General features: G+C 38.8%; 1 protein-coding gene across 1 annotated transcript in view; it reads left to right on the plus strand.

Moving 5' to 3' along the window:
• The window catches only part of LOC308339173 (cytosolic beta-glucosidase-like), a 119,784-nt gene extending 107,032 nt beyond the window's left edge, over positions 1–12,752 (plus strand). The window contains 2 exon segments of the mRNA XM_080797626.1: positions 10,650–10,793; positions 10,796–12,752. Of these exon segments, the coding sequence (XP_080653752.1) occupies positions 10,650–10,793; positions 10,796–10,851 (200 nt within the window). The 3' untranslated portion in view covers positions 10,852–12,752.
• The last annotated feature ends 1,003 nt before the right edge of the window (positions 12,753–13,755 follow it).

A 13,755-nucleotide genomic window follows, 5' to 3' on the forward strand; every position in this document is an offset into this window, starting at 1 on the left:
AAAGTAAGTCCTGGAAGGAAAGTAAGAAGGGGAGGAAGGAAGAGGGAAAAAGAGAAGGAAGGAAGGTTTTCTGGTAGGAGAGAGTTTGTTTTTTTTTTTTTTTTTTTTTTTTTAAAGATTTTATTTGAGAGAGACTGAGTGGAGGTGGGGCAGAGGGAGAAGCAGGCTCCCACTGAGCAGGGAGCCAGACACAGGGCTCCATTCCAGTCCCAGAACCCTGGGATCATGACCTGAGCTGAAGGCAGATGCCTAACCGACTGAGCCACCAGGCATCCCCAGAAGAGAGTTTCACTTGCTCAGAACTTTGGGTTTCATAAGAACTTATCTATTTCACAGAGGTAACTGTGAAAGTAATACTGATGGAGACATTATAGAAGGTGACAGTGAATGTATACCTATCCTCAGATCAGCTTTATGGCTAAATAAAAATATAATTTTTTATACCTTTCAACTTCTTGCTGTTTGCAGGCTTTTTCCTCCCAAATCTAATGTAAGTAACAGGAACAATACATATAATTAAGAAATCTTTACAGTGTATTTCTGGTTAATTGTCATTTTCCTATAAAATATTTAAAACTTAGCCTTTGGTTTTCAGGTTCTCTTTTCAGAGAGTCATAGGTTTTGTTACTAGGAGTTCCCATGTGCAGGTGGGACCTCCTGTGTTGGGATTATTTGGGCCTTTTCACAGATGCTGTCTAGCCATTGATACTCACCTGGAGTTAGGGTGGGGGCTTAGTGTGCATTTTCTATGTTTAGATCTTCCTGATGTTGTTCTATCTTATTTTATTTATTTTTTTTTTTCCAAAGACAGGGAAAGACAGTGAGCCAGTTCCCTTGCAGGCACTCTTATCTTGCTAAAGCTGTCCTCCAGTTATAGGGCTCTGTGCAATTCAACCAAGCTCAGAGAAACACATTTGCAAGGTTGGTGGGGGCAATTGCCAGAAAATCTGCTTCAAATTGTGTCCTGGGAAGGATTTCTCTCTCTTTGGCCTTGAGAAAAGTTTCTCACAAGCCCTCAGCAAGATGAGGTGGGTGGTTTGGGACTTGGAGCCCCATTAGCAACTACTCTACAAAGAGTATGGTGCATGATCTGGTGCTGCTGTAACAAATTACTATAAACGTATAGTTACTATAATTATAAACGTATAATTACTATAAATTACTATAAATTGAAAACAACAGACATTTATTCTCTCACAGTCCTGGAGGCCAGAAATCTAAAATTAAGTTGCCACTAGGATTGGTTCCTTCTGGAGGCTCTGAGAGAGAATATGTGCCATGCTTGTCCACCAACTTCCGGTGGCTGTCTTGGCATTCCTTGGTTTCCAGACATATCACTCTAATCTCTGCCTGTTTCTTCACATTACCTTCTTCCCTGTGTGTCTCCTCCCCTTCCCTTCTCTTCTAAGGACATTGGTCATTGCATTTTGGACTCAACATTATCTAGGATGATCTCATGAAATCCTTTTCTTTTTTTTAAAGTTTTATTTATTTAACTAATCTCCACATTCAACGTGGGGCTCCAACTCATGACCTGGAGATCAAGAGTTGCATGCTTTTCTGACTGAGGTAGCCAGGCACCCCTCTCATCTCGAGATCATTAACTGCATTTACAAAGTCCCTTTTTCCAAATAAGGTCACATTCACAGGTTTTGTATGGATAGATCTTCACAGGGAGACACCAGTCAACCAGTTACACATGGTGAATTGGGAAGGTGTCTCATGATCCACTGGAGTAAGGTGAGGCTTTGATTAAGTGGTGATGACAGGCATTTGGCACTCTTGAACTTGCAGGATTCCCACCTTGATCTCTCTGTGGTCTCCTGTTTCTGAAAGGTGGTGTGGCCTGGCCTGCACATTGTTGTGTCTTTTGGCATAGGGCAACTCTGGCTATGAGTGTTGAGGGGCAGAGGGAGTCATCTGCATTTATAACCTCGAGAGAGATGCCTCTGTTCAAAAATTTGTAGTGGACTATTAGAGCTTATGCTAGGCTTAGTAGTCTCAAAGTGGACTGTTTGAGAAAGTGTAACAATCACTCAGGTTGTTTATTAAAAACAGAAATTCTCAGATCTCAACCTACTTTGCTAAGAGCTGCCATAAGAAAATGCCACCAACCAAGTGGCTTAAACAACAGTGATTTATTTTCTTGCAGGTCTCTAGAAGCTGGAAGTGTAAGATTGAGGTGTCAGCAAGTTTGATTTCTCCTGAGCTTTCTCCTTTTGGCTTTCAGATAATCAGTTTCTCACTGTGTCCTTATTGGTCTTTCTCTGTTCATACATACCTCTGGTGACTTCTCTCTTCTTAGAAGGACAATCGTCATTGGATAAAGGCCCACCCTAACGACTTCATTTTAACATAATCACCTATATATTCATTTATATTTTTTCCAGTGTTCCAATATTCATTGTTTATGTACCACACCTAGTGTACCATGCAGTACATGCCCTCCTTAATACCCACCACCAGGCTCACCTCATCTCCCACCCTCTCCCCTCCAAAACCCTTTGTTTCTCAGAGTCCACTGTCTCTCATGGTTTATCTCCCCCTCCAATTTAACTTAATCACCTCTTTAAAATCTTTATGTTCACATAAGGTCATATGCTGAGGTACTAGGGTCTGGGGCTTCAACAATATGGATGTTGGGGCTATAATTAGCTGTATTTATTGGGGCTATATGAGCTATAATTAGCTCATAACACTACCCAAGAGATCTGATTTTAGTAGGTCTGTTGTGAGGTTAAAAAACTTTTTTTTAGCTACGCCCTAGGTAATTCCAAGTGGTTCAGGTGGTCAGAGTCAACACTGAGAAACAATGCCCTGCTGGATTAGTAATTATGCTGATGATTGCTTTGGCTCCATGTTTTTTCATCAGCCCAGTTCTTCTGTGTGCCACATATTCAGTAATAAGTTAATGCAAATAGAAAATACTCCATGACCCTTTGCAGACACTCCTCAAGACTGCTCTGCAACTTCCGTCTTTGTCTTTGATCTGTTCCCATTCTATGTCAGTGACTTTGAATCTGAGCTTGTTTTGCGTCCTGCCTTTTGGATTTGTTATGACATTGACTTAGCCACATAGTACTTAAGGATTTTGACTCAGACCCCTGCTATTAGTGTTTTCCATATCTGGGATCAGATTTGCTGCCCACAAAGTAAATCCCAGGATGTACCTGTTCAACTAACATCTTAAAAGTTTAAGAGCTTGGAAACCTGAAATTCAGGGTTGTAGGGGTCTCTGAACTGCTTCCTGGGATGCAGGAAAGCAGGAAGCCAGGCAGTGACTTTGGGATGTCTCCCTGGAGAAAGAAAGGAATTTCTTAACTAATGTAAGGAGCCCTGTTCTCAGGTTTATACAGTCGATCTATGCTTCTCCCTTTGTCCTTACACTTTCTTAGACTTAAGTTTGTCCTTCTAACTCTTCTTCCCCTTTTACATTATCCCAGATGCTCATTTAAACCCAGTTTTTACTTCATCAGAGTATCTGGGTTGGTGGAGAGAGGGTACATCAAAATATATTTTTACTTTGGGTTCTGTATTCTCCTAAGGGCTGGCCAGAGAAGAAAAGGACATGGGCGAGGTATTGTGCTGGGGTCCATGCTATCTCATTTAATCTTTATAGCAGCCTAGGAGTAGCTATTAGTGTCTACATTGTACTCATGAGAAACTGGAGGCCCCCTCTGCATCTCAGATTCAAACCCAAGAGTTAGTTTCCTTACTCAAATTTGCCACATCATTTTTTATGGGTTCCTGAACCTTGAAGATATTTCAAGTTTATCTCTACAATATAAACATAATGACATGGATATTTTATAGTTTGTCTGACAGTTTTAATAACTGATTTCTTTGTGGGTCTGTTTCTGTTGTCTGTTGATTTTGCTGATTTTCTAATTGTCATTGTTTTCCCATGGCTTTCTGGTTATTTTTGTTTTGTTTTTTAAAGATTTTATTGATTGATTTATTTATTTTTGAGAGAAAGAGAGAGAGAGAGAGAGAGAGAGAGAAAGAGTGGAGTAGTGGGGGAGGCAAAAGGAGGAAGAAGGAGAAGTAGACTCCCCACTGAGTGTGGAGCCTGATCAGGCTCATTCCTTGGACAGTGAGATCATGACCTGAGCTGAAGTCAGACTCTTAACTGACTGAGCCACCCAGGTACCCCTGTTTCTGTTGTCTGTTGATTTTGTTGGTTTTCCAGTTGTCGTTGTTTTCCCATGTATTTCTGGTTATATTGGATAATGAGCTGATGATTATACTTAAAAATATTTGTGCTAATAGTTGAAGGTTTAGAATATGGGTATTTCCTTTCAGAAAGTATTTAAATGTGCGCCTTCTAGGCACCTGGGTGATCCCAGACCACCTCTATCCAACTTCTGGACTTTACATTTTCTGAACCACCAGATGGCTCAGATGGCTTGAGACTTTCAGTGACTTCTTTTCTTCTGGCTCACCCTTCCCCTGAGGGATTAGTCTTTGGAGATCTTAGTTTTGTCTGTGTGGGGTCTCAGATTTCCTGCCATGTATCTCTGGGCTTTGACATTTAGCTTCACACCCCGGGAAATAGGAAAAGATTTGGATTTCCTAAGGCTGGAGAACTCCATGAAGTGAAAGTAGCTGCCATGCCTAGCAATCTTCATTTCTTCATTCTGCTTTGGCCTGCTAATTCCCTATGAAATTGTCAGCTTTTCATTATTTTGAAGGTCTGCTTTTAAAATTCTATGCATCATGCTTACTTGTTTTCTTTACAAGGGCTTGCTCAAATAATGTCATCTGCCATTACCAGAATGTAGAAATCTAGGTGCTTCTATTTTTTCTTCTCACTCCTTCCTGAGGTTTTCTCTCTGTCATTTTTCTACTGTGGGACTGCTGCCTCGAACACTGTTTGGAACCTTTCCACTGGTTCTCACCACAGCAGCTTAGGTCTGTAGATGAGTCATTTGTTTGATAGCTGAACTATTTTGCCATAGTCATGGATGTCTTATATAGTCCTAGGTAATCCTGAAAACAAAAGCTATCTCTGTGTATAATCTGTTGGGAAATAAATCCCACTGAAGCCAAGTGCCCAATTTTTAGCCTTTTGTAATGTGACAAACACAGGCAAAACATGGCACTTTATAAATCAATAATATGAGAAGATTCTGCTCAGCATCATGAAATAATGAGCTTCTAAAAAAGGTGTATATCTCTCTGTGTGTGTACATGTGTGTGTAGTAAAGAATTGGGTTTTGCCCAAATAACAACTTGGTCTTTGTCCTCAGCTTTTGGGGAGAAAATCTATGTCATACCTGAAAGAATGTTCTTGTTAAGCGTGGGGGCTATTAACATCAGAAAGACCAAAAATAGGGGCACCTGGGTGGCTCAGTGGGTTAAAGCCTCTGACTTCGGCTCAGGTCATGATCCCGGGGTCCTAGGATCGAGTCCTGCATTGGGCTCTCTGCTCAGCAGGGAGCCTGCTTCCTCCTCTCTCTGCCTGCCTCTCTGCCTACTTGTGATCTCTCTCTGTGTCAAATAAATAAATAAAAATCTTTGGGAAAAAAAAAAAAAGACCAACAATATGATTGAAGGTGGGGTTTGAGGTAACATGGTATCACTTGACCTGGAGTGTGAGTTCACCCACACAGACAACCAATTAATCAATCATGCCAGTGTAAGGAAGTCACCATAAAAACTCTGGACACTGAAGCTCAGGTAAACTTCTCTGCTTGGCAGTGCTCTGTGCGTATTGTCACATGTCCATCCCAGGACTCCTCGGCGAGGGGATGATGGAAGCTTCATGTTTGGAGTGCCCCTCCCCACCCCCTGCCATCTCTGACCTAGCATCTCTCCCTTTGGCTGATGTTAACTTGTAACCCTCGCCATAATAAGCCACAACTGTGAGTATAGTGGGTTTCAGAGAGGTCTGCGAGTTCTTCTAGCGAATTATTGAAACTGAAAATGGTTTGGGGAACCCCATGACCTTGTAGTTTTGCCAGAAATGAGGGTGGTCTGATGAAAGGCTATTCCCTCAACCTTCTCAGTTTGGCTAAAACTGGGCAGTGTGTGTGCATGTGTGTGTGTGTGTGTGTGTGTAGAACAACTCTGGCAAAGGGTTCTTCTAATTAGAACAGACTTTCATATAATAGCAAGTCTTAGCCATTTTGCCTTGCATCTTTTATGCAACATGCCAACTGTGAGGCCTTTTCCACCGGCCTTTGAGTCCCAAACCAAAGTCTGGCTCTGTATGTTTGTAATTTTTATCCCAGTGTTTTGTACCCACCCATAGTCCCTGCCAGTCTGTGTATACTTTGCCTGCAACTCTCGTTCAAGAAAGAAAGTGAACACGCAGGAGTGATTTTTCCCTTCTCAGATGTGGGACCTCGTAAATCACATTGACAAGAAATGTGATGATGGTCTCTTTCTGTTCTTGAGGAGATTGGAAGAGGAGAGGCATGTAGGCTCTAGCACGGGTTTGTCATTTTTCCCTGTGGTAGCACAACAAGAAGGATTCCAGCAGGCCAGCTCCTCAGCCCTAACTACGTAATTTTCTATTTGAATGTTCCTGCAATGAAAACGCAGAGACACACACCAGTGTCACTGGGGCAGTTTAGTACCTGCTGCTGAACTCCTGGCAGTTAACAATGAACTTGTCAGCGTTTCCCTTTTGTTCCCTTGCAAGCAGGCGAGGCATCATTTTTATCCCCTGGTTGAGCATATGAATCAATCCTTTGTGCGTGTTCTGTGGTACTGTGCATGTTTGCAGAAGCTGTCTGGCTTTCTACCTGGCAGGCTTTTGTGTTGGGCAGTAGTTCTGCAAATGAGAAAAAAACTATGCAAGATTCTCCCATGTCTCCACACTGAATTCTAAGATAGTCAAAGGAGATGGTTGTTTTCTGACCTGGTACTTGGTTTTGGTTATTTAATTCATAGATATATGCCATGTCAAACTTAAGTTAGTTATAAAATTATTTTTAAGAATTGGTATTTTGCAATTGTGGTTGACAGAGAGGGGAGGAGACACAAATGGCAATGTGGACAAGTAGAAGAAAGAGTATCTACACATGTTTTAATTGCTACAAAGCTTGATGTGCTTGAATGTTATATGTTTCATTTTCCAATCATACTTTATTTAAAAAGAGCCCATCTAGTTTGACTGAATTCCTGCCTTGAGGCCATTCATAAGCCACTATCTAAGTACAGCACTTTGCATGCCTCCATGCACAAAGGTAGAGGGATTAGGCATCAGTTAACTGCTGAGGAAACTTTTGTCTATGGAGTATTCGTAGTAAAATAAATAAATAAATAAAATTCCAAAATGATTCAGAATGTACACATGTGTCATGGTTTATGGATATAGTTCCTCTAAGAGATCCCAAAAGTCCAGATGTACAAAGAAAAAGGTAGAGTGGATCTTGCTTTACTAATGCTAGAGGAGTCATTGTGGTTGAGAGCAACCCCGAATACTGTTAAAATTTAGTATATCATATGAAGGTTCATTTTCACCCAACTTATTTAGAAATATGTCTATCTTATAAGGGAAACTTGTCTTTTTATTTAATTTCTATATTGGGAAATAGATTTTAGTGCATCCCATATATAGAATTTACTTATTCTGGTTTTAAAAGAAATGTTCAATGCAACAATTCATGCAACCCCGGAGGTTTTTCTTTTTTTCCCCCCCAACTTGAAATATTAAATTAAAACACTAATTAATAAATATTAATGCAAAAGTAATATTAGTAAAATGCTTGAAATACTAAAAAATGAGTTAAATTTCCTACCATGATAGAAATCAGTGTAAAACTACTTAGAAAATTCTCCACATTTTGACATCTTACTATAGGAGTCCCTGGATGGGATTTGGGGTATCCACAAATGAAATCATATAGAATATTGTGTATGTGCCTATGTGCATGTGAGGGAAAGATGACCCATTGCTTTGGCTCTTAGAGGGTTTAAACACCACTCTAAGTTTCGATGTTAGGCAGAGGGGATGCCATAACATTTTTGCGCCTACTTAGTCTAAGATATATGTACAACCAGAGCTGTATGTCAATCCTTTTAACTTTAGGGTCCTATTTCCAGAATTATAATACATGTTTCAGTTTGGTCACAGGGAGACAAGGTAATACCTGGGGCTACCTCAGCCCTGTTGTTATCACCTCTTCTAACTTATTAGTGCACTTTCTGGATTCTCTAGAGGTTGCACTTGGAAGTTGAACAGTGTCTTCTCTCCTTTTTTTTTTTTTAAAAGAATATTTTATTATTTATTTATTTAAAATTTTTATTTTATTTAAATTCAGTTACTTAACTTACAGTGTATTATTAATTTCAGAGGTACAGTTCAGTGATTCATCAGTAGCATATAACATCCAGTGCTCATTACATCACATGCCGTCCTTGATGCCCATCACCCAGTTACCCCAGCCCCTACCCACTCCCCCTCTAGCAACCCTCAGTTTTTTCTATAGTTAAGAGTCTCATGGTTTGTCTCCTTCTATGTTTTTGTCTTATTTTATTTTTCCCTCCCTTCCCCTATGATTTTCTGTTTTGTTTCTTAAATTCCACACATGAGTGAAATCATGTAATTGTCTTTCCCTCATTGATTTATTTCACTTAGCATAATACCCTCTAGTTCCATCCATGTCAGTAAATGGTAAGAGTTTTTTTTTTGGTGGCTGTGTAATATTCCATTGTGTGTGTATATGTGTGTGTGTTTGTGTATACACTATGTTTTTTTAATCCATTCATCTGTTGGTGGACATCTGGGCTCTTTCCATAGTTAGGCTATTGTGGACGTTGCAGCTATGAATATTGGGGTACACGCACCCCTTCTTTTCACTACATCTGTATCTTTGGGGTAAATACCCAGTAGTGCATTTGCCAGGTCATAGGGAAGGTCTGTTTTTCACTTTTCGAGGAACCTCCATACTGTTTTCCAGAGTGGCTGCACAAGCTTGCATTCCCACCAGCAGTGTAAGAGGGTTCCCCTTTCTCTGCACCTAGTCAGCATTTGTTGTTTCCTGTCTTGTTAATTTTAGCCATTTTGACTGGTGTAGTGTGGTAGTTTTGTAGTTTTGATTTGTATTTCCCTGGTGGCTAATGATGTTGAGCATTTTTCTATGCTTCTGTCGGCCATTTGTATGACTTCTTTGGAGAAATATCTGTTCATGTTTTCTGCCCATTTCTTGACTGGATTATTTGTTTTTTTGGGTGTGGAGTTTGATAAGTTCTTTGTAGATCTTGGATACTAGCCTGATAAGACATTTACAAATATCTTCTCCCTTTCTGTAGGTTGTCTTTTGGTTTTGTGGACTATTTCCTTTGATGTGCAAAAGCTTTTTATCTAGATGAAGTCCCAAAACTTCATTTTTGCTTTTGTCTCCCTTGCCTTTGGAGACCTGTTTAGCAAGAAGGTGCTGCAGCTGAGGTCACAGAGTTTGCTGCCTATGTTCTCCCCTAGGATTTTGATGGATTCCTGTCTCACATTTAGGTCTTTCATCTGTTTTGAATGTCTTTTTTTGTATGGTTCAAAAAATGGTCCAGTTTCATTCTTCTGCATGTGGCTGTCCAATTTTCCCAACACCATTTGTTAAGGAGGCTGTTTTTTTTCCCATTGGATAGTCTTTCCTGTGTTGTCAAAGATTGGTTGACTATAGAGTTGAGTGTCCATTTCTAGGTTCTCTAGTCTGTTCCATTGATCTATGTGTCTGTTTTTGTGCTGGTACCATACTGTCTTGATGATTACAGCTTTGTAATATAGCTTGAAGTCCAGAACTGTGATGCCACCAACTTTGGTTTTCTTTTTCAACATTCCTCTGGCTATTTGGGATCTTTTCATACAAATTTTAGGATTAATTATTCCAGATCTGTGAAAAAAGTTGATGGTATTTTGAGAGGGATTGCTTTGAATATATAGAATGCTCTAGGTAACATAATATTTTCACAATATTTGTTTTCCCAATCTATGAATGTGGAGTGTTTTTCTATCTCTTTGTGCCTTCCTCAGTTTTTTTCACGAGTGTTCTCTAGTTTACAGAGTACAGATCCTTTTCCTCTTTGGTGAGGTTTATTCCTAGGTATCTTATAGTTTTTGCTGCAATTATAAATGGGATAGATACCTTAGTTTTTCTTTCTTCTGTTTCATTGTTAGTGTATGTAATGCAACTGATTTCTGTGCTTTGATTTTATATCCTGCCACATTGCTGAATTCCTGTATGAGATCCGGCAATTTTTGGGTGGAGCCTTTTGTGTTTTCCACACAGCATATCACGTCATCTGTGGAGAGTGAGAGCCGAGCAGTGTCTTTAATGAATATAATTCTAGGTACTAGGGAGAAACTCTGTGTTTATGTGTTTCTTTGTGTATGAAAAGTAGTAGATATTGAAAAAGACATTTATTGAGTAAATGAATGGACAAATAAAACATTCATCAAAATGAATGAATAACCAAATAATTAGAATGATATGTAATTTAACTTCTTGAATGGAACCCCTACTTGGTTAAAAGAGAAAATTGGAAAAGAGCATTGAGAGTTTTTTTTTTTTTCCTGTGATCCTCTGCAAGAGAAAGATACCCACAGTAGTTGTCAGCGATTTTGTATGTTTACGAAACTTCCCAGAGATATAATTTTCCTCCTTTTTTTCCTTTCCTTTTCTCTCTTTTTTTTTTTTTTTAATTAGCTATCCAGCTTGATAAAGTCAATTGCAAAATATATTGTGTATGGTCTCTTCTGGATAATTTTGAGTGGATCCAAGGGTATAACAGCCGGTTTGGTCTCTTCCATGTTGATTTTGAGGATCCTGCTAGACCTCGAGTGCCTTACACATCGCCAAGGAATATGCCAAGATCATTCAAAACAATGGACTAGAGGAACATCCATAAAAGATGGCTGACCCACATCTCCTGGAGAAGAGGACTCTGGTTTTGGAAAAGAAGTCCGCTTTGGTGATCTTTTAGACAATCTCAAATTGCCTTTGTAATCATCTCCTACCAGCTGATCCGTGATTATGAAGTCTGAATATGGAATGCCTGGGGATATATTTAATGATAGCCTTTGCTCTATTTGCATTTGGATCAATGAGGCTTTTAAAAAAAACAGAATAAAAAACCACTGAAATTGATTTTTATATTAAGAAATCAGATAGACTTGAAAACTTCAATTTAAATCCTTAGAATTTTTCTAGAAAAAAATAATGCAAAATTCATAAAGACAGTGTGCTCATGATTTGCAGTTCTAATAGCAAGATCGCATATTATAAGAATACTTGTTTATGAGCCTAGCTTTTCTGGTTATGTCAGCTTTGTTTGTTTTGTAGATCCATTTTCATGGGGTCCAAAATTCTTCTACTGTTTAATCTAGTATAAAAAATCAAAATTAAAAGTTAGTCACATTATAGAGTTATGCATTCTATTCAACAAAGGGATTAATTGATGGCACGTTTAATAAAATGGATTTGTTGATGTATTTGGCACATATTTTCTCTATGCATGAGCAAGTATATCTTTCTCTTGCCTGATGAATTATTTTTGAAAAATAATATATTAATAAAACAAATTAGACTCTGAATGAAAGAAAAAGTATTTGAGTGGATGTTTAGCAAAAACAGAATTCCCACTCCAGAGTGACACCAAATGAAAGGCAAAATAATAAGTAGGGCATGGTCTGTACTTTTGGGTATTTTCTTAAAGTTTAAGATCTATAACAACATTGATGACACCCAGGAAATATACACATAGCTTGAAAGACCTACATGAGTGTGAGATATCTGCACATTATCTGAGATGTATATGGGGTTGGATTGGAGTTGAATATTTTATTGAGCTTCATCAGTTGGGGTCAGTAGTAGATGTAGGGTTTCCTCTGGACGTAATGTGTCCACACCAGAAAACCTTTCACAATCATATTTGGACCCTTACCTCCATATTGGAGTAGCATTTACTCAACATTCATTTGTGTATCATGTGTGAAGCTAAGAGATAAATATTATCACCCCCATTTTGCAGACTGAGAAACTGAGGACGCACTGATGTGAATTTTCCTCAGGTATATCATCTGTACTTGTTTCCCAAACCCAGAATTTCTTTGGCATCAGCTCTGTGCTCTAACACACTGTAGGTCCAGATATGTGTAGAAATCTTTTCTCCTTCTTTTGAATAAAGGAGCAAAAGAACAACAGCAGCAAAAGCGTGGGGTTGCCTTATTCAGGAGGAAGTGGGGAAGTATTTTTCCGTGTTCTCATTCTGTTTCCCTAAGGAAATTACCCATACTTTGCCATTCCCTAAGGCCTTTGGCCCTGAGCAGACACTATGTCATTTTTAAAAAGCACTGTGGTCAAATTCTAGATCATTTTTGTGTTCATAATCAGGGAATTATTTGCAGCAAAGAACACTGTCTTGGTACCTTTGGACAGAGTGAGAAAGAAATGGTCGTAGTAGTTCAGTAATCGTGGAGGCACTAGGGAAAATTATATTAAGATTAAAATGGTGTACACAGGAAATTCTATTACATCTTTGCCACTGTTTTGTTATTTTTATTGTTCAGTGAGACATTATCTCACAATTTGTGTTCATTTAAAAAGCACATTTCCAAATCTTATTTCATTCCTCTCCCATCCAGTCTGTCTTTTTCATTTTTACCATGTATCTTACTTACAATTTATGTACCCTCCTTACATTATCTTGCAAGACAACTGAGTTTTCCTTTTAATTAGGATGTTGTTTGGATATTATTTATCCTACAGGGCATATTTACAAGTTTTACAACAATACAAATGAGCACTGTATTTTCGTTACCAAAACCAGAAAATTAATATTTGCGCTGTAAATAAAATGATCTGTCACATTTGGTCTACCAGGTGCGATAAGCATCGTGGCTTCTGCAGGCCCAGGATTCCTTACAGACCAGGGGATTTCTGCAGCTCTCAGCTGGGTTTCAAGGGCCAGCTCTTCCTCCCAGAAATGGATCAAACCAAGGGTGCTTTCTCAATTCATCCTGCAAATTAGAATCCTCATGAGTTCAGGTGAAGAAAAAAAGCTCTACCACCCAAGCTCTAACAGCTCCTGTAGTATTTTAATTAATGTTATTTGTAATTGCTTGTATTAGCATTTGAAAACAAGATTGATTGGCTTTTGCCTGTCAAGGAAACAGAACTCCGATTCTTGAAATGGAAAAATAGAAGTCGTTAATTATACTTAAAAATCCATAGATACTGTACTCAGATGTCTTGAAGGTCGTCTGAAGCTTGTAAAGTACATGTTTTATGTCTGTTTTATCTAAGGAGAAACTTGGCTATCACAATGATGGACTGGATCTACTTGTATTTTCTTCTACCTTCCTCCCTTGCTTTATTCTTTATTTCTTTCTTTAGTTTTATTTTAAGAGAACGTGAGCACATGTTATTAACATCCTGGGCATCGCTTCTGAAGAATGCTGGGATTTTATTTTGGAGGGACGTAGTTTTTTTTAGGGTAAGTTATTTCTGAATTGCTAAGAACATACAGAAAATAACAGAAGCCCATTTTCATTTTGATGTGTAGGGCTTTAGTTTTATAACTCCTGTGAACACCAGCAGGAAATGTCCACCTAAGCCCTTTATTGAATGAGAAGGTACGAGTTCTCATTAAGAAACCCGTAAACTAAGAAGCTGGCAACCTTGGTATTTGGCAGTGGCCTGCCAGTCAGGCTTTTGTGCTCTGGGAATTTGTGTTCGGCCACAGCTTTTAATTATTTTTATGAACGAGGGAATAATGAATACATTTGTAATATATTGAAAAAATTTCCCAACA

The sequence above is a fragment of the Martes martes genome (genome assembly GCF_963455335.1).
Source record: "Martes martes genome assembly, chromosome: 2".
NCBI classification, from domain to species: domain Eukaryota; kingdom Metazoa; phylum Chordata; class Mammalia; order Carnivora; family Mustelidae; genus Martes; species Martes martes.